The sequence below is a fragment of the Pyxicephalus adspersus genome, chromosome 4 (genome assembly GCF_032062135.1).
Source record: "Pyxicephalus adspersus chromosome 4, UCB_Pads_2.0, whole genome shotgun sequence".
Classification (NCBI taxonomy): Eukaryota; Metazoa; Chordata; class Amphibia; order Anura; family Pyxicephalidae; genus Pyxicephalus; species Pyxicephalus adspersus.
The window spans coordinates 143,158,515-143,180,179 of record NC_092861.1 but is presented as its reverse complement, the minus strand read 5'-3'; the positions used below and the strand labels follow the sequence as shown (position 1 = coordinate 143,180,179).

At 39.7% G+C, this 21,665-nt stretch overlaps 1 protein-coding gene across 1 annotated transcript in view; it reads right to left on the bottom strand.

Annotated features, from left to right (window-relative positions):
• KCNK2 (potassium two pore domain channel subfamily K member 2) overlaps positions 1 to 21,585 on the bottom strand; it is an 81,999-nt gene extending 60,414 nt beyond the window's left edge. The window contains exons 1-2 of the mRNA XM_072409862.1: positions 21,430 to 21,585; positions 10,163 to 10,473 (exon numbers count right to left, since the gene is read on the bottom strand). Of these exons, the coding sequence (XP_072265963.1) occupies positions 10,163 to 10,473; position 21,430 (312 nt within the window). The 5' untranslated portion in view covers positions 21,431 to 21,585. The remainder of the gene's footprint in view (positions 1 to 10,162; positions 10,474 to 21,429) is intronic.
• Positions 21,586 to 21,665: the final 80 nt, after the last annotated feature.

The following is a 21,665-nucleotide window of genomic DNA, read 5'->3' as shown; positions in this document are numbered from 1 at the left end:
ATTTTCGTAGTGACAATCCCAGCAAATTCTTCCCAAGGTCAGACTACCAATGCTCAGAAAAGTTGGAAAAACCCAAGAGCTCCATCTTAGACTTTACATGTCTCAGCATGTTAAAGTGGAACCTTTACACTTATAAGAAATAATAATTGGCCAGACCATAATTGTAGAAAGGGCCAGGTGATGTTCCTTCTGCAATAATTCCTCCTACATGCCTGATTGCTGTGGATTTCTTGCTGTGCATGCCAGGAATTAATGAACTCCTCTGCACCTGTTCAGGAGTTACATCATTCCTTCCCAGCCAATTATACAGGAAGAGAAGAAAGAAGAAGGTTTTGGAACCCTGTTAGGAATTTTAGCAAGTTTTAACTTCTGGAGCAAAACTTATTTGCAAAAAGAAACAACTGCAGAGTTTGTCTTGGTCAATAAAGGGTTACAAAAGGTTGCAGGAGAGCTGTGCTTTGGTTTACAAACATTAAGCCTCCTTCCTGCACAGAATGAGCATGGAAGCCCTGTTCATATATAGGAGTTGTCTGTATGTTGGATGTCCTTAACTCGAGGACTATCTGTATAGATATATATTGTTATGTAAGGATTACACTTTACAAAGCTGCCTTTGTTGTGACACAACAACATGATATCCATAATTTTCAATGTATGACACCGAGCCTTCTAATTTTATTAAATTCTTATAAAAATGATTAAGATGCTTTTGTTAGCTGGCAGGGTTGAGCATTTGTTATCTGTAAATACAACATTTACTTTGTTTAGATTCAGTTTCAGTTGAAGAGAAAGCACAGACCAGAAAATGCTGAGATGACAGGCAACACGATGTGCAGAAATGAACACATTGGTATTCGGAATGACTTGCAATCCAATACATCAGAGAAGACAAGACAAGCTCAAATGAGTTTTTTGTTAAAGTGACTGACGCTGAAATCAGTCTTGAAAATAAAGCTGTCTATGAACAGAAAACATTGAATAACCGCCTGCTGTCGTCAAGAAAAAGTGTTCGTTTGAGATCCTATTGAACCCAACACCTTTGGGAGGCTTGATTTTAAGCTCCACAGCCACTTGCTATGGTTTCTTCCACTCTCCTTACATTATTATCTGAATTCAATAGTAACACAGAGGTCGGCAGGTCGAACCACAGAAGGGGGTCAGAAACTCAACAACCTCTGGAGTGTCAAATTCTGTAGGACTTTTAGCCAGAAGTTTTCCTTGACTTTTACAGGGACCCAGGGATAATCATCATTTCTTTTCATTTAAATGCAATCAGATGATTATTCTAGCTTCCTCAAAACAGCACCCTGCCCCGGTATCTACTCAAGAGCCTTCAGCATTAATGGAATCAGTGGGTTGGCTTTTAGAAAGAATTGTGTAAATATCAAAATGCCTTGATGGTCCAATGTTTGTCAATGTGTTTGGGTGAGAGGGATGGATTTCCCTAAACAGATTGCATTTGCATGTAGACCATCCTAATTAACGCTCATATTTGATGTTGAGCCTCCATGATTGAAAGAACTGAATCCAGTGAATGAAATGGATGGGCCAAGGACAATCAGGCTGAAGAGGAGAAAGCAAGATGGTACTGAATGTCCTTCAGCCAGGAAATTAGAGGATTCCATCTGACATGCTGCAGCTTCTAATGCTCAGGTGAGAATCTGACTGTGTGACCTGAAATGTGAGTATGTTATTTCAGTACAGGATAGGAGCCGGTGCATCTGATTAAGATACAAGCTTAGTCTAGAACTCTCAACCAGAGTTCTGTAGAACCTTAGGGTTCCTCCAGAGGTTGCTAGGGATTCCTTAGGCAATGAGCAGTTTGTGCCCCTTAGGTCAGTATAAGTGACATTGGTGATCTTTTTGGCTATCTGTAAGGGTGGCATTCTTCCCACTGGCCATCAATGTAAGAGGGATGCTTTCCACAGACCACCACACTAATGTAAAGTGAATTGTGTATATAGTCATTATAGCAGGGGTTCCCGGAAGACCTGAAAGATATTTCAAGGGTTCTTGTATACTTTTTCTATGTGCCATAGTCCCCCTCTGGCACCAACCCCCAGCCATAGTAGAAGGTCCTGTCCATCTGCCATTGCAGCCATTGAGGATACATTATTTTATATTTCTGTTTCTTTTGTGTATATAGCAGCAGGGAGGTCATAAAAAGGTGAAAACCTGTCAATATAATATACAGCAGTAAGCAAATTCTTAATTTAAATGGACGATTGAGGTGTGTTTAGGCTTTCCAGCTCTGTCAGCAAGAAGTAGAGACGTTTCTATAATCTCCTGGTGTTCAGCAATCACACAGCAGCCTCACTTTTAATAATGAAACACTGGCAGCTAAACTATATTCATTAATCTGTATGAGCCTAAAATCTCTCATAAACAGAATTACAAGCACTAAAAAAACTGCAGGAGAAGGAGATCAGTATTCTAAGCAAAACAGAAAATGCAATTACAAATATACAATATTCAAAGTTTGGCTGTACCTGCAGAATAGTATTCAGAGGAAAAAATAATGTCCCCCAGAACTAACTAACTAACTAATGAGCAAGCAGTGGAGGCAGCTGCATGTGATGTGGAGGAGGCAGGCATATCACAGAGGAAATAAAGAATAAATAAATATCCCTGTAAGGTATTTGCATGTCGTTGAATAAATTTATTTTTGTAACATTATGCTTTATTGAATTGACAATTTAAAAGAGACCTGAATTGTTTAAATGGTGTTCTCATAATTCAAGCGGGGGGCAAAAAAATTGACATTAGTATTGCCTTTATGCTGCTCACTATTACTAATCTAACATCAGAGAAGGACAAGGGTTACTTCTATACCCGTTCCTGATCGAAGGAGCTTGACTTTTGCCATGCTGGAACTTTTAGACATAGAAGAAAAGGGGCTAGAAATTTCATATGGCGGTCCTGCTAACATGCCATGTTCCAAAGCTTGGTAGAGGCAGGACTGTTTTTCCTGTCACCCCTGATGATAATGGGGAGGGAAATCAGGAATCAGAGTAGGCTTAAAAAGGAGAAGATCACTGAATGAAAGAAGCATGGATATTTTTGCACTGCAGGCCCTCAGGTACAGATTCCTTTCCAGCGAGGAATGAGCTTTAGGCAGTTTAGGTATGACATCACCAAATTTTATGAGCAATCAGATTCATTGACACCATACGTCGGGGCTGTCTAACTCAACCCCTGTGGTTTGCATGCAAGTCAAGACTTCCATACAAACACATAGAGACATTTGACAAATGAAGTCATTAGTCATAATACCAATGACTTGACCCGAGCTCCCTTCCAGCTTTCTCTAGGTACACTAAAAGTATTGCTATCTTTTAGTATACTTAAAATGCAAGCGAATCCTGGCCTTCAAAGACAGGAGTTTGACAGCCCTGGTTTTTGTTGTTCCTGAATCTGACCACTAGTCTGGAGTGCAATCTGTACTGGAAAGCCTGGAGTGCAAGGATCTCCCTGCTTCCTCTGTTCAAAAGTGTATAAGAAAATATCCATCCTTCACAACCTTCTCCCCTGTACTCAGCCTTCAAGGGTTGGAGTTGGACAACTTTAATCTATGGTGTTGCTGAATCTGACTGATCAGATCAGATTTGGTGATATCAGATTTCATGCCTGTGCTTGCTGGAGAGGAGTCTGTACCTGAGGACTTGCAGTGCAAGGATCTCCCTGTTTCATTCAGTCTCTGATCTATTGATGTGCCTCTCTAACTGCTTCCAAAAATCCCATTCATTGGGGGTGTAAATCCCTTTCTTCTACCTGTATGATTAGATCTCACACTACAGATGTGCTATGAGGCTCAAGGCTCAGAAGATTCTAGGCAGTTTTTAATTCTAGGCACAATTACTAGATGGTCCATACACCCTACCAAATGTACATTTCTAAGGTTTGGACTCACTTTCAATATTATATTCTGTATATGTGGAAATACTGATCACAGTTTGTGTTCTTGCTTTTAATTTTATGTTATTTTGTAGCTGAGTTGTAAAAGATGTGATAGGTTAAACATCTCCACATCTATTCACAGAATATAATATACAGCAGTAAGCAAATTCTTAATTTAAATGGACGATTGAGGTGTGTTTAGGCTTTCCAGCTCTGTCAGCAAGAAGTAGAGACGTTTCTATAATCTCCTGGTGTTCAGCAATCACACAGCAGCCTCACTTTTAATAATGAAACACTGGCAGCTAAACTATATTCATTAATCTGTATGAGCCTAAAATCTCTCATAAACAGAATTACAAGCACTAAAAAAACTGCAGGAGAAGGAGATCAGTATTCTAAGCAAAACAGAAAATGCAATTACAAATATACAATATTCAAAGTTTGGCTGTACCTGCAGAATAGTATTCAGAGGAAAAAATAATGTCCCCCAGAACTAACTAACTAACTAATGAGCAAGCAGTGGAGGCAGCCGCATGTGATGTGGAGGAGGCAGGCATATCACAGAGGAAATAAAGAATAAATAAATATCCCTGTAAGGTATTTGCATGTCGTTGAATAAATTTATTTTTGTAACATTATGCTTTATTGAATTGACAATTTAAAAGAGACCTGAATTGTTTAAATGGTGTTCTCATAATTCAAGCGGGGGGCAAAAAAATTGACATTAGTATTGCCTTTATGCTGCTCACTATTACTAATCTAACATCAGAGAAGGACAAGGGTTACTTCTATACCCGTTCCTGATCGAAGGAGCTTGACTTTTGCCATGCTGGAACTTTTAGACATAGAAGAAAAGGGGCTAGAAATTTCATATGGCGGTCCTGCTAACATGCCATGTTCCAAAGCTTGGTAGAGGCAGGACTGTTTTTCCTGTCACCCCTGATGATAATGGGGAGGGAAATCAGGAATCAGAGTAGGCTTAAAAAGGAGAAGATCACTGAATGAAAGAAGCATGGATATTTTTGCACTGCAGGCCCTCAGGTACAGATTCCTTTCCAGCGAGGAATGAGCTTTAGGCAGTTTAGGTATGACATCACCAAATTTTATGAGCAATCAGATTCATTGACACCATACGTCGGGGCTGTCTAACTCAACCCCTGTGGTTTGCATGCAAGTCAAGACTTCCATACAAACACATAGAGACATTTGACAAATGAAGTCATTAGTCACAATACCAATGACTTGACCCGAGCTCCCTTCCAGCTTTCTCTAGGTACACTAAAAGTATTGCTATCTTTTAGTATACTTAAAATGCAAGCGAATCCTGGCCTTCAAAGACAGGAGTTTGACAGCCCTGGTTTTTGTTGTTCCTGAATCTGACCACTAGTCTGGAGTGCAATCTGTACTGGAAAGCCTGGAGTGCAAGGATCTCCCTGCTTCCTCTGTTCAAAAGTGTATAAGAAAATATCCATCCTTCACAACCTTCTCCCCTGTACTCAGCCTTCAAGGGTTGGAGTTGGACAACTTTAATCTATGGTGTTGCTGAATCTGACTGATCAGATCAGATTTGGTGATATCAGATTTCATGCCTGTGCTTGCTGGAGAGGAGTCTGTACCTGAGGACTTGCAGTGCAAGGATCTCCCTGTTTCATTCAGTCTCTGATCTATTGATGTGCCTCTCTAACTGCTTCCAAAAATCCCATTCATTGGGGGTGTAAATCCCTTTCTTCTACCTGTATGATTAGATCTCACACTACAGATGTGCTATGAGGCTCAAGGCTCAGAAGATTCTAGGCAGTTTTTAATTCTAGGCACAATTACTAGATGGTCCATACACCCTACCAAATGTACATTTCTAAGGTTTGGACTCACTTTCAATATTATATTCTGTAAATGTGTAAATACAGATCACAGTTTGTGTTCTTGCTTTTAATTTTATGTTATTTTGTAGCTGAGTTGTAAAAGATGTGATAGGTTAAACATCTCCACATCTATTCACAGAAACTTTCTGTATGTGTAAATGTTCTTTTGGGAAGAAGAGTCTATTTTCCTTGGATGATTAAAAATGAAGCATTTCAATTTACGTTTTAAACATATACTCAGTTTTTTTCTAAAAAGTACCCATAACACCTCCGTCTCTTGAGATATGGATTCTGGTTAGCCTCAAGGTAGTTTCAAAAAAGAGCAAGTCTTTGATCAAGACATCAAGGTGGACTGATAAAAGGACATATCTTTGAAAAATCTTTGCTACTAGTTGACCCAAAGAGGTGACTGAAGTCAAGGAGAGTTCAGGATACTGGAGTCGGAACAGAGTGAGAAGCAGACAAAATTGTTGGCTACAGATAAAGGGCCCATTCTAATGTATTTGGTTCGCAGTGCTGCGTTGAACTGTGTTAAGATAAATCATTCATTTTATTCTGATGCCAACACATCAAAATGGACCTACAAATGTACATCACTATTTTTTGCTGATGTATCACACCACAAGGCATGGAGAACCATTAAAGTACATTGGGTGCCATTAACAATAAATGGAACTGCAGTGCACCTATACATGCATGGTACCTTAGCACATTCACTTACAGGTTTAATTGGCCTTAAATTTATGTTAAAATGTATCTGTGGTAAAAACTTTTACTTGTTTTGGATAAAGAATGAAGCTTTGTCAGAGATTCACTCTATTTGGTGAAAATATGGGATGTTAAATGAACAATTTTGGAGGAAATTTTCAAATATGGACACTTGGTTCAGAGACAAGTGCGTCAGAAAAATTCTTGGCGTATCTCTATGATGGGAAGTCAAAGAAATAGAAAAAAAAAACAAAACTAACATGAGTTTTAACCATTTCCTACGCCAGGGCTGTCCAACTCCAACTTTGAGGGCCATTAAGACGAATCCTTGAGGCTTGTTCATGTTAAAAGCAGACCTATCACCATATTTTTTACTTTATATAACCCTTTTATATAATGTAAAAATGTGTTTTTTATATACAATTTTTTTTTAGTTTGTAGGCAAAACCCCTCCCCTTTAATCTTCATTGCCGCAATGTTAATGATTGGGAATGGTAAACCTTCAGCCTCCTAGGATACTTAGGACATGTATTCCAAGAAGCTGCGAGCTGCTCCTTCTGAGCATGTCCAATCTTGGTCATGTGCAGAAAGGGTTTTTCTTTAAAGTAAAGATCTCACGCATGTGCAGTGCAAGATCGGGTGACGTAGGAAGAAGAACTCAGAAAAAGAGAAAGAAGATGGTAGCATCCAGTATCCAGAACAAAGAAGGAAGATGGGATGACCCAGGAATGACTGAATTAGGATTGCAGAGGGATCGACGGCTTTGCTCCTATAAAGGTAAGTGCTTTAATGGTTTAGGAGGGTAAACCTGTAGTTAATTGTAAGAGTTGGGTGATATAAAGCAGGTACAATGTAGGTTGCCAGCCCTGTGCAGAAGCAACAGAGCTCCACCATGCAATTGGTAGGTTGGGCTTTGTTTGGGGTGACGAAGCTTAATTAATGGGTAACTGGATTTAAAAAAAAAGTTTTGATTTATTACCAAATAGGAATATACATAGAGAATAAATATTAACTAAAAGAGAGATTATAGGGGATGGGAGAACAGGTGGACAAATAGAATGGAAAGAAGTCAAGCCTCTATCACAGTCATTCTCATCTCAAAGTCATGCACACCAGAGCTCTGTACATCTTTGGGTCCAACTTTTTGGCGATTCTAAACAAAGCACATCCTAAACACATTAAAGACAGCTTGTTAAGAGGCCTTGAAAGTTCATCATTGTCCTCTGTTCCATTCATATGACCTCAGATCTCTGGAGGTGGCCAACCCGGGTAAGACAGGAAGCATTGTACTTTTCTTTCAGCAGGAAGTCAGCACTAACAGGTGTGACCTCATAAAATACCCTTGGGGGTCATAACATATAATTATCCAAATGGCTTTCTCATCAGAAGATCAGTGAGGCTGTGCAGTCAGCATTTCATAGTTTCTTTATAACCGCTATAGGTCTTAAGGCAAAAATATTTGTAGTCTATTTGCACAGGAAACAAGGATACAAAGGATACTACATTTTCTATCAACTGCAAAACAATATATTCAACAACACTATCAACAGGCAAGAAATTGGGACTGGGTGAATCTGTTACTGTAAGTGACAGTTTGATTTAATGAATACCTACATTTTCGTCTAATTATTGCAAGATCACAAATTCACATTAGGGTTTATGAGAGGATTAGGTGTTAGGCTTTATTTCAATGAATGCATATGGAGGCCACTGACCCAGTGTTTCTGAAGGCAAAGGAAAACATGGAGTGGAAATGATGAGTCTGGTATCTGATTAGCTTCATGTTTTAAAAACATTGCTTCCATTTGTCACTAAGTCATTTTTTCGAACTTTGCTGACATAGGAAGTAAACAGTTCATGGCAAGAACAACTTCTGCTGAGTGACAGAAATGCCAAAAAAGACAAGAAAACACTATAAATGCTAATGTTCACCTAAACAGTTCAGACGGGGGCAAATTAACTTGCTTTAGTGTTGAAATATTTTTTCCTAATATCCCAATAATGACATTTTATTTATTGATATAGCCCTATAGGGAATGAACATGCAGCACTTTACAAGGCCCATAGCCCTATCACTAATTGTCCCTCAAAGGGGCTCACAATCTAATGTCCCTACCATAGTCATATGTCAGTCCAAGGACAATTTTGGGGTGAAGCCAATTAACCTAACTGTATGTTTTTGGGATGTGGGAGGAAAATCATACAAATATGCAAACTCTAAGCAAATAGTGCCCTGACCAAGATTCAAACCTGGAACCCAGCACTGCAAAGGGCAGAATGTTGGCCCCTGAGTTACTATACTACCCAATGATCATATAACAGAGCCATGTTGCAAGAACACTGATTTGCCATAAAAATGAATTCTTTCTTGTGGATCTTCCTTCCTCAATACAAATCCACCAGATAAAGTCCAGCTTAAGAAATATAAGGTTCCTTGTTTTTACATCATATCATTCAGGGAATGTGGGTGGTAATAAAAAAAATGGGCCTATTACTCATTCATACTATTGTCTGACAAAGAAAATTATCTGCTTTAATTTTTAAAAAGATAAAGATAATCTTAAACATTATTCTGCATTGATATAGAATGAACCTATCCTAATGAGTTTTAGGTTTGTATAGCTGGCTATTGATCTATTGAAACTATTGATTTCTGTGGATCTATTATTAATATTATTATATGGAAGGTCTACAATAATGTGAATTGTCCACAATGTAAAAGCAGCCAGAGACCATGTAATTTGTATCTAAGTTTTAAGTTACATTGGAGTTTAGCAGCATTTTATTACTTATTGCTAGCAAGGGGGGCTTTTTCTTACCGAATACAATAATGAAATTTTGAGATTCCGGCATGTGGTAGGCTGTAAAATATATCTCATTTCTTGTATCTCTACCGTTTCTCTTGTATTCTACGACTACTACGTAACCTGTAATATCATCTGAGTTTCTTTTTGTTCCATTATCTGTGCTACTGCTGTAATTCAATTTTCCTTTGTTAGCCATACAACAGCCATGTCCGACCTCACGAAGAGATGGAACCACTTGATACTTTATCTAAAAATTGAATTGTGTACGACAAGAAAAAGAGCTTTGCTATCTAATTTATTACTCGGCTTGACTAGCTGGTGATGAGCTTGTTAGATTCAGTCTAGAACAATTCATTGTGAACCATGATCCTGATCTCTATATCAGTCATCCTTGGAAGAAAAGTTACCAATTACCATTTGTGACAAAGGAAATTGACAATGGCAGACTTTTAAGAAAGTGCTTTGTCCATGCAGGTCAAGGAAACATATACTTACAGTGTTCTCCCCAGCCCATTTTAGCTGGGTGCACCACCCAGCACTTTTCAGCAACCACCCGGCTGTTTTTGGGTGGTTACTGAAGAGTTGGGTCACAATTCATGGGCTTCATCCCGCCTACAATTTCTTTCCACCCGGCTTAAAAAAATTTCTGGGTTTAGCACTTTACTTACTTATTATTCTTCCACTGTTTAATTCAGCCTCCATCGGCAAAGGAAAGTTCTGTAATCTATAGGTTGTATGACAAGCAATATCCCAATGCTCAGTCCCACCATTCAAGAATGTACAACTTTTACTCCATTTTCTTTTACAGAGATATCTGCCATGCCTAATACTTTTATCAAGATGTTATTTCATCATTTATTATTTTATAACAGCAAATGAATGAATTACCTGTATAAGTTCATCCAGTTCTGTTGCATTTACACAAGAATGTTCAGAGACAAAATTCGTTTTTTGTATTAGAATAGTAGTCCTCTGAGAAGTCTCATACGGCTGCTCCAATGCTTTGAAGACCGTAGCTCCTATGATTAGGTAGAGAACCACCACGAGAAATACTGTAGACACAGTTTTCCATTTCATCACATTCAATGTTATGTCCCTCTCCTCCCGAGTGGACAAAACGGTGGGTTTGGCAGAAAAGGAGAGCCTTGGCTTGGTGTTCTGAGTAGCTGATTTTGGATCCAGTAAATCAGGAGCCGCCACTATGAAAAAATAAATGTTTTTGGTCGTTAATGATTTGAATGCTTGACTGATTGGAAACAATTCAAATTTTCTACACTTTATTTCAATGAAAGCTAAACTAAAAGCATGTAGCCAAATAAATAGTTTTAATTGTATGAAAACATACATGGGTTCTGCTTTACCTGACACAGAATTTATAATTCTGTTCAGTTTTATGATATAGGCACCCCTGCTAGACTAGGAAAACTTTACTGTTCGAGCAGCATAACCTGATCCAAAACACAATGAAGAGGAAGCAACACACTGGCCTGATTTATTAAACCTCTCCAAGCCTGGAGAGGATACACTTTCATCAGTGAAGCTGGGTGATCCAGCAAACCTGGAATGGATCTGGTCCAGTATTGAAAACATCTGAGTAGCTGATTTTGGATCCAGTAAATCAGGAGCCGCCACTATGAAAAAATAAATGTTTTTGGTCGTTAATGATTTGAATGCTTGACTGATTAGAAACAATTCAAATTTATACACTTCATTTCAATGAAAGCTAAACTAAAAGCATGTAGCCAAATAAATATTTTTGATTGTATGAAAACATACATGGGTTCTGCTTTACCTGACACAGAATTTAAGCAACACAGCAACACACTGGCCCTGATTTATTAAAGCTCTCCAAGACTGGAGAGGATACACTTTCATCAGTGAAGCTGGGTGGTCCAGCAAACCTGGAATAGAACTGGTCCAGTATTGAAAACATTTGCTAACAAATAGCAAATGACTTTTAAGAAATCCATTCCAGGTTTGCTGGTTTATCCAGCTTTACTGGTGAAAATGTATTAAAGCTTGGAGAGCTTTAATAAATCAGGATCATCCCATTACTGAGTCTCCTCTATCCTCCTATAAGCATGCTCACTATAAACACATGGGCCATACAGCATACAACTGCATTAATGTGTCAGCCCTCAACTCAGATCGAGCTGATCATATTTATGGTTGTATTTATGCTCCATTTAAGAGCAGAATGATGATTAAAAATGTTTTTTGGTGGATTGGTTAACTGTTATATTAATATGAAAACTACAATTTGTGACATGATTGACATGATCAATACTTCAATTAGATAAAAATGATTATATTACTATTTAGGAATCAAACAAATAAATTGTACATCAAATACTCACGGTCAATATATATATTGTCTGTCTGTACCGGAAAACTCAGATAACCGACACACTACAGCTCCGCTTTCTTGATTGCTCCTGTAGCCCTTGTAGCCCTACGGAGCTGTGGCATGTGTTCTGCATCCAAGAACGCATACCACAGCTCCGCTAGGGCTGCAGGAACATTCAGGAGAGCGGAGCTGTCAGGAGAGTAGAGCTCCACTGATTGCTCAGCTCCGTGATTTGCTGAGAAAATGGAAACCCTGATGATGGCTCAAGGGTAATCAGGGTTTTACATTTCTCAGCCATTCAGCACTAGAGGTGATTTAGGACAAGTCTTCAAATTTAAGTCTAGTGCTGAATGACTGAGAAAAGGAAAAAGGAATTAAACCCAATTAACCAGAAACTACACTTACCTGGAATCGGTCATTCCCGGTAGCTACCGGATAACCGTACAATACATTATATTATCAGTTTGTTTCAATCCTCCCCAATTACCCCCTCCCCACCTCCACAAACCCCACCTATTGCAGACCTGGGCTCAACCTTGGAAAAACCTGGTACATACATTTAACTTACCATAGTTAGAAAATCTGCAGACATTAACCCCTAAACAAGGAAGTGTACTAATTAATTTTAAGCTGTGTTCAGATATTTAATTATTGTTGTGAATAACTGTTGATTATATAGGGGAGGACAAGTAAGGGGTGTTGGGGAATTATAACCAGGAAGGCGCTGATCTGGGGACTGCAATAGACGTTGATAGCAATTGGCCATTTAGTAATCCTGCATGGTGTATGGCTTAAAACTAGATATATTGGCTGTCTGAGTATTATTACAGTACAACCCCGGTTATCCGGAACTCAGATAACCGGAAAACTCAGATAACCGACACACTACAGCTCTGCTTTCTTGATTGCTCCTGCAGCCCTACGGAGCTGTGGCATTTGTTGGGCATCCAAGAACGCATACCACAGCTCCGCTAGGGCTACAGGAACATTCAGGAGCTCCACTGATTGCTCAGCTTCGTGATTTGCTGAGAAAATGGAAACCCTGATGATGGCTGAAGGGTCATCAGGGTTTTACATTTCTTAGCCATTCAGCACTAGAGGTGATTTAGGACAAGTCTTCAAATTTAAGTCTAGTGCTAAATGACTGAGAAAGGGAAAAAAGAAATTAAACTCAGTTAACCGGAAACTACACCTACATGGAATGGGCCATTCCCGGTAGGTACTGGATAACCAAGGTTATAATGTATTATCAGTTTGTTTCAGTCCTCCCCAATTACCCCCTCCCCACCTCCACAAACCCCACCTATTGCAGACCTGGGCTCAACCTTGGAAAAACCTGGTACATACATTTACCTTACCATAGTTAGAAAATCTGCAGACATTAATCCCTAAACAAGGAAGTGTACTAATTAATTTTAAGCTGTGTTCAGATATTTAATTATTGTTGTGAATAACTGTTGGTTATAAAGGAGAGGACAAGTAAGGGGTGTTGGGGGATTATAACCAGGAAGGCGCTGATCTGGGGACTGCAATAGACGTTGATAGCAATTGGCCATTTAGTAATCCTGCATGGTGTATGGCTTAAAACTAGGTTTTGAGATACTTGTACTTAACATTAATGATTGTCTCTGGAGATGAATATCTAGTGACGTAAGAAGCTTTTATTACATACAATAAAGTCTAGGAAACAAGGCAGGTTGTTACACTGATGATGACTTGTCTAAGGCTTGAAATGGTCTTGGGTCTGCCCATATGGATAAAAAGCCCTCAATGGGCCCATGGATCGTCTAAAAAAAAATCGAAGACATTCCACACAAAACGTTGTGGACAAAATTAATGTCACCCTCAACCTAATACATAGTAGAGCACCCTTTGGTAATCACTTTCGGTAACAATCAATCATTCGGTAACAATCAATGAATCCTTTACATCTCTCTACTGGAATTTGGACTACTCTTACTCAACAATTGACAAAATGCTAAATCTATGGTTTGTCCTTTAATATTACAAAATAACTGTACATAAACTTGTACAATGAAATAATAGTTTTGGATCAATTCATTCTTTTTTAGTTTGATAAGGGACAGAGATGACTTAATTTATAAAATAAAGATGTGGAATTGGGTGATGAACTAAGAAGAAACGAACAGAAGAGTGAAGAAAATAGCAGCGCCTGGTACTTCCTCTGCACCAGGCCAAAATAGAATACCTGGGCGCCACGGGGCCCAATCAAAGAAACCTCCAGATGGATCGACAAATCTGCAGGATTAAAGGTAATTGTGTTTTTTAATATTTGACTTTAGTTATGCTTTAAGGAGTTTAAAAATTGGACTGAATGTACACGATACTGTGTTACTACAAATGCTATGCCGAAATGTTTTGTCATCTACGATTAATAAAACTTCGGATTGTTTTCCTTCCTGCTCTAAAGATCATTTGATACCTTTTAGTGTAAGCCTTTATTCTTTATTTGATCCACGCTAGGGGTTTGGTCTCTCACATATAGGGATCATTTCCTCTGCCCCCTTAAATGATAGAGATAAAGAAATAAATATAAGGAACCGGAAGAGTCATTAGTATTCAGCAGGAGACAGGGAATTCCATAAACTCATTCTATAGATTTACACTGCATTGAGTTGTACGCTGTAATAAATAATTTATAATGTTGTGCCAACATATCACTCTTTACTTCATCATGTTTATTTCCACACTCCGATTCCTTGCTAGGAGAGTGCATCACACAAAGCACAGTATAGTAACAAATATGCTGAAGTGCTGGCTACAGAGCCTTTTTATTATTTTATTTTTGGGTGTAAAGTGCCCATGATATGCCTATAAACAACAGAAGTCTGGGTTGTATATTCAATCTGCTTCCATTTTTCCAGTGGGCTGGTTCTGTGTCATGGTTTTCCCCTTGTGTAAAGTGTTGGAATATTTTACTGGATGAGTTCCTATTCAGGCTCTATTCCATAGAACTCCTATTCCCTCAAATAAGCTTCCAGGTCCATGTGTTTCAATGGTAAAAATATATTCCAACGAGCGAATGTTTAAGGGAAAGACAGATTTCCTGTTTTATAAATAGAGCCCCTAGACACTATCAGCCAAGCTCTGAACTAAACCTGCTGTTTATGCAGAACTAAAGTTCCCCTTTAAACATTTGTGATCAGGCAGGGCTTTATTGTGGAAAGAAGCTGGTAATTAGGGATGAGCGAGCAAAATTTTTAACCTGCACTTCAATGGAATTTGCGAAATCCATTCACCAAATTTTTGCAGACCTATCAAAAGTTCTGGGAACTTTTCGCGAGAATGTCAGAGGCATTCTCGCTCATCTCTACCGGTGATGGTCCTTCTGCAACAAAACATACTCACCTGCCTACCCGCTCTCTTCTACTGTGCAGCTCAGTATTGGTACCCAGGATACCCGGCGCATCTCAGCCTCCCATTCAGTTGCTGGGACTCAATGAAATCCTGTGTGCTTGCATGGGGGTCACATGATCCTGGCCTCCATTGCCGAATTTTGAAACAAGGAACAGAAGCAGGAAGACGACGGTGGTGGCCACAATGGAATGCGGGCAGATGAGTATAAACTGGGTTTCCTTCTGCTTTAATAAAGTTCCTTAAAGGAAGAGGCATTTACCCTGAAGAAATAGCAACCCTGTAGAACAGTACACTCTAAAATTAGCATATTATTCAGAAAGAAACATGTTTTATAATTTAAAATGACCATTGACTTATTGCTGTAAACTTTGCAGACGTAAAAAAATCCTAAAAGATCCTTAAGGATCTCAAAGAGTTACTTACTCTAATGGGCAGAGCCCTCTTCCCTGAGCCATTGGGACTAAAGGAATATAAGCTGTTCACTTACCAAGGTGAATTGTCAACTTGCAAGAGAAATGTCACTCAGCTTGGTAAATGTGAAGAAGATTCACTTTGCAAAGAATACCCAATCATGTGCAAGTAAATAAAACTACAGGGTTTGGATGGTGGTTGGATGGCGGAAGTCTCATTTACAAAGCTAAGTAAACTATCCTTTGCTATGTGAACAGCCCTAAATTCCTTTAGCAAATCAACCCCATTGGTTGCACCTTTATTTATTGTACAGCACTGCCCATTATGTTGGTGCCGGATGCCCGACCCAGAGGAAGCGTCAGCTTAGAGTGACAAAGCAGCTTATGGATCTGTTGGTGCCAAAATGAGTACAAAGCCAGAGGTAAGTCTTCCATAATGTGCAAAGCTGTGACTATCACAATATGACAATACTGGAGTGCCTACCTTTATATCACAGTCCTTTTTAAAAAGCCCCCTGCCTGAATGCTCCTTTCTCTCTCCTCATTCAATGCCTACAAAATTACTGACCCATACCCAGGGAGCATGTGAGCTCCAAATGCATATCATTCCATCATTCCCTGCACCTCAGTCATTTTGTCAATTGATGCCATGAAGAAGGTGCCAATTGCCCAGTGTGCCCTACCCAAGACATGGCTCTGCACAAAGCAAGCATGCAGCAAAACCTGACCCGCATACTTGTTTCAAACCAGTTTAGATATCCTTGGATCAGTTTGACTACCTGGCTGATATCTTTTTTAAAAAAGGAACAGTCAGAATTAGCAGTTCTTGGATTTTACCCAGTAATGTAACATTTTAGATGTGTTTATTTGTTCTCCTACATTTACAATATATATGTAATGAAACTCTTCCTTTAATACCCATATGGGGTCACAGTATGATGGTTAGCTCACAGGCCCAGTCATGTTGTACTATGCTGAAATTGCTGGGTTCCAGTGGACTTCATTTGTCACCAACACTCAGTTTGATCATTTCATCTTCCCTGCACAGTGTGGCTTCACTGGCATTTCAACTCAATTCTATTGATGTCGTTAAATTCTATTAAGGAAGAGGAAATTTGCTGTTTAACTTAATACACATCACTACAACTCTGAGCCGCCTGCCATTAACCCATGCTGTGACCCGAGTGGCATTTTGTAATGGTATTGGAATATGTTTGTACAGCACATAGGCACATCCATAGATCAGGAGTGCTGAGGTGTAATGCATTGAAGTGTCAGCTCTGCTTCTCTGCTGAGCCATAAATTGTATGGGCTGCAATGGGAACATAGAAAGTAACTGCATGATAATACTGTATAGTGGATAGATATCGGTGTGCACAAAGCTGCAACCAAATCACAATATTAGTAAGGGAAATAATAGGATCCAAGCAATCAATGTATTGATAGAGAAAGGAAATAGAGAAGAGGTAGATAGATTACTAGATATCAGATAACGGGATAGATCGATAGATAGATAGATAGATAGATAATAGATAGATAGATAGATAGTGAAGTGGAGCTCATGCAGGACATATAAAGAGCAATTATTGAAGTGCAGTAAGCCATAACTACCATAAATTAGACCAGTGTTTCTTGATCTATTTAACATGGGGGAACCCTTAAAATAACTTTCAGGGCTTCAGGGAACCCCTTCTATTATTACTATATTACAGTTTATTGTATTTTAGTGTGGTGGTCATTAGGAAAAAATCCTCTTACATTACTGGCCAGTGGGAAGAATGTCACCCTTACAGATAGCCAAAAAATATTTGGTCTCAGTGGTAACTACCAAGAGTGGCACAAGGAACCCCTAACAAACTCCATAGAAATCTTAGGCTTCAAATGAACAATGAAAGAATTTTTTTAAATCACTGTGCATTATTTAGAGACCTCTGGCCTGACTATTATTTTTACATCACAACATTTCAGCAAATGCAGCAGATGCTCATTACTCCAAACAAGCTCACACATTGCTGATCCGCCGCTCCGACAAGCTCATCCACCACAACGCAGCCCTTCGCCTTCAGAGTCAGCAATTAGCAAGAGATCAGATGAATAAAGGAAAGATCAAATGAAAAGGTAGTGAATGCAAAAATGAGCCGTCTTAAAATGGATTGTTTATTACCTTTGCAAGTCTGCATAAGGGTTCAGATGGGTGGTGAGAAAAATGCTCCCAATCAGCCACTGGTGCCACCTTGCCATCCCCAACCACCATGCTTGTTCCAATGAAATGAGCATTTGAACTTTTGGCAGTAGGCCTGAACTACTTACTCCCCCCCACACAACACTTCCCCATTCATTCCCTATGGGTGGCCATGGGTGGGACGCTACTTGGTAGCTTCCCAACTATGGGCACAGTTTCTGGGCATCAGGAAGTGGTAACTGTATGACAGCCATCTGTGGAAACTAGCTATAAACAAAGTCCTGGCGTGTGATAAAATACAATAATATTTTTTTTTAGAAAAGCACTTTTTTAATCAGTAAGGCTCTGTTCAGACTGGCAGGGAGGTTGCGGTATTGTTGCAGAGCTGTTACCATTGCATGCCTGTGAACCACTACCATGGAAGAGATGTTATATGTTACATCTACACACAGCAGCCCTGTAGAGAATGAATGGGAAGGCAGTCGGTAGTTTTGTGTCCCTTACTGCCGCCAGCTGTCAAACCTGCAGCCGCTAGTTCTTTAAGAAGCCACCAAGAGCCCTGCAGGATCAATTGCCCCCACCGCAGATCCAAATCTACCTAAGGCAACATCCAGACTGCAGTTGGCACCTGTGCAAATTATTATTCCTTGGCATTACCTTTCCACCACCATATACCCAGGTGAGGAGGAGGTACTGACATTGCTTCTGCTGAGCGCTGTATTAAGCAGTTGTGGTGCGGTTGCGTTTCTCTTGCCATGTGTTGCAAAGGTTCATAGGTCATCTGCTGCCCTTTACTATGCTTTCAACTTCTTGTAAATATAATTGGAGACCATTCACATCTATGGAAGCTGTCCAAGTGCAAAATGATCTAAACAATCAGAAAAACTGCCCCGAAATCGCACTGCCAATCTCAAAAATGGATTTTAACTGCCCCCATTGGTACCAATAATGGTTAGGGTGGTTGAGTGCTGGTTGACAATGGTGAACTGCAGTGAGATATAAAAGAATGCATTGAACATTGACTAAAAGCCATGCTTGAGCTCCATTCAGGTGACATTACCTAGGCTGAAATAATGCCATCTGCTGCGAGCAGATGGAAACATATTCTCAGTCTCCTTTCCCCATAGATCAGACTGTTAGGTGATGGATGAGTTGTGGGGAGCCCCCGCATAATGCAATCAGAGGCTCTGATTATGTGCAGCAATTAGCAAATTAAATACAGCAAACACAATTAAAGATACGATTAATGAAACCCAACAGAGCCAGAAGCGTGAGAGCTGAATACAGGACCGCGCCACTCGTAGTCCACCCACCTCCTCCTATAGACTTCTGGGATGGAAAGGGAAAGTATAGAGCAATATCCCGACCTTATCACATGGGGGGACCCGTACAATAACTTTCAGGGAGCCCCTTCTATAATTACTATATCCACAGCTCACAGTACATTAGTGTGGTGGTCAGTGGGAAAAATGTCATCCTTACAGATAGCCAAAATGATAAAGAGCCGCATGGGGGTGCATTGGTTTCAGTGGGTCAGATGACCCTTAGAAATACATTGTGAGAAGATGCAGTAAAGCGAAACCTCCATGTAGTACAGCCAAGCTTGGAAGATCTTGCATGTGTAATGAGCTATATGGCGCCCCCTAGTGTATATATAATGATAAATGATACATATTGAAAGGTTACATCGATTATTATCATCATTCCCCAACCTTTTTTGGACCATGGATCCCTTTCATGCAAGTAAACTAATGAGAACAGACACCTCCCTCCATTCCCCCGGATCAGTTTCCTGCATGGAAATGTTTCCACAGACCCCCACATGGAAAAAATTTCTTGCATTAAATGGTCTTCTGGTAAAAAAAAATTGACTTTGTTTGCTGTGACGGGAGTGAATCCGGCTTCTTTCTGTTCAGCCAATCACACAAACCGGCTTATGTGATTGGCTTAAATTAATGATATGAGAAGAGAGATCCTTTATGTCACAGCTGTCTTTGCCAGTGGTTGAGGATGCCAAGAGCTTACAATCTAACATTCTCGGAGACAAGTTTGCCTATTCGTATGTTTTGGGAACAAAAGTTACTCAGACATTTAGAGAACACACAAACTCCATGCAGATACTGCCCTGGCCATGATTTGAACCTTAAACCCTAACGCTGCATGGCAAGAATCCTAAACATATATTTATGTATATTATATTTAAGTTAATTTTATGTCTTTTTTAGCTTTTTCCATCATTTAAAATGACATTTTGGTTGCATTTGGCAGCACCCTGTGCATGGGTGTAGGATGCGTGTAGGATGCCCTCCATGCACTCCGTGTCTCTCTATTCCCAGCGTGTGATGGCGACACGCTCAACGCACACGGACAATGCAATGAAAACATCTGAAACTCTTACAAGTTCTCTGGTGATGAATCTGACAAATGCATTGTGGGAAATGAAACTTCACGCTGCTCAGCGACAAAACTCCAATGACATAACCGTACATGCAGCAAAATCACGCCGCGAGCCAGCGCATAACGCTGCCTTGTGATTGGATAATAACTCAGACTAAATTTCCAACATTCTATAGGGAGGTAGAAAATGCAAATAATTAACAGGACAGATCCTGGCTGCAAATCATCGCCCATTCCTATTGGACGCGCTGCTAGTAGGAAATGTCGCCATCAATGTTTCTTGTGAACAATCACTCCCATCAGGGCCACCGAGAACCATCATGTTGTAAAATCAATTTTTGCTGATCATTTATGATTTTTAAAAGAAACTGGCAAACTATAGAAAAGACTTGCTGACTCTCCACCAATCAGATGACAGATCGGCCAGCGCCATGCGTACAATACCCCCCCCCCCCCAATACATTCCGATATCCAATAGGAACAAAGGGGTCTATTTATAAAGTAGTGAATCTGACATTCACTGAAACATTCTCTGGTGCAGAATCTTCTATGGTCTCCCAGGTCCATGTGTTCAATGTCAGTAATTGATTCACCACCAGTGAATGTCAGATTCACTGCTTTATAAACAGACTCCATAGAGTGCTACGCAAGCTATAGGACATCCAAAACCACAAAGATTACCATATTGCAGCTCGTCAGTCCTTACATGTGGCTGCATTAGTTTTCCCTTCATGAGCATTTTCTGCAACTACAGAACAATTCCTGTTGATCCTTTTAGAAATTGAATCTCTTAATAAAAAATGTTATCAGCATTCTCAGCCATCTCCTATGAACTGCTAAACACCAATCCCAGTCAGAGGTGAGAAGAGAGTAAAACGTTTGTAGGCCAAACCAAGAGCAAGGTGACAACTCTATAGAAATGGTAAGTGAGCGTTGTCACCCTAGGACAGGAAGTGTGTTACTGGAAAACTCATCCAGTGAATATAAAAGCAAAGACTGAAAAAAAAAACAGGACCCTATTAAAAGACTGATATGTTCATTTTTTTTTCTTGGGTTTAAATATTATTTATGCAAATTAAAATCTCAATATTTCAGAGCTTTTATAGTCAAGATATCTGAAACAACTAACAATCAAAGCAACGCATTGGGGCCCATTACTAATTAACTGACTGTGACAATTTCCTAATATTCCCTATCATAAAAAAGCATGCATGTAGCAGATTCACCCACAGTGAATGTTCGGTGAATGTCTAGATATCTAAATACATCCCATAGAAATCATGCTGGGAAATCTCCGCTTGATCGCCCAATTTTCCCAATCTCCCATCTCCGATTAAAAAAAAAAGGTGAATCATAATGGGAACTACAACCCCCAGCAGAGCCCAAATCCCAGTAGTAGTCACGACTGGCCATGCCAGGTAGACCAGGGAAAGCCACTTACTTTTTTTTATTTCCACGCTCTGCACAACCTCTCCTCTGGACAGCAAGGCATTGTTTGAGGGATTCTTACTACTGGATGGAAGAAATCAATTGGAGAAAAAGGGTGTAGAAGGAATCCAAAGGTGCCAAAGCCAAGAAGAAGCTGGAAGGGGGACTCCGACCAGGAGGAGATGAGATGGAAAACTGAGAGCACAGCAAAGAGCAGAGCTACTGTGTAGATAGGAGGGAAGGGGGGGG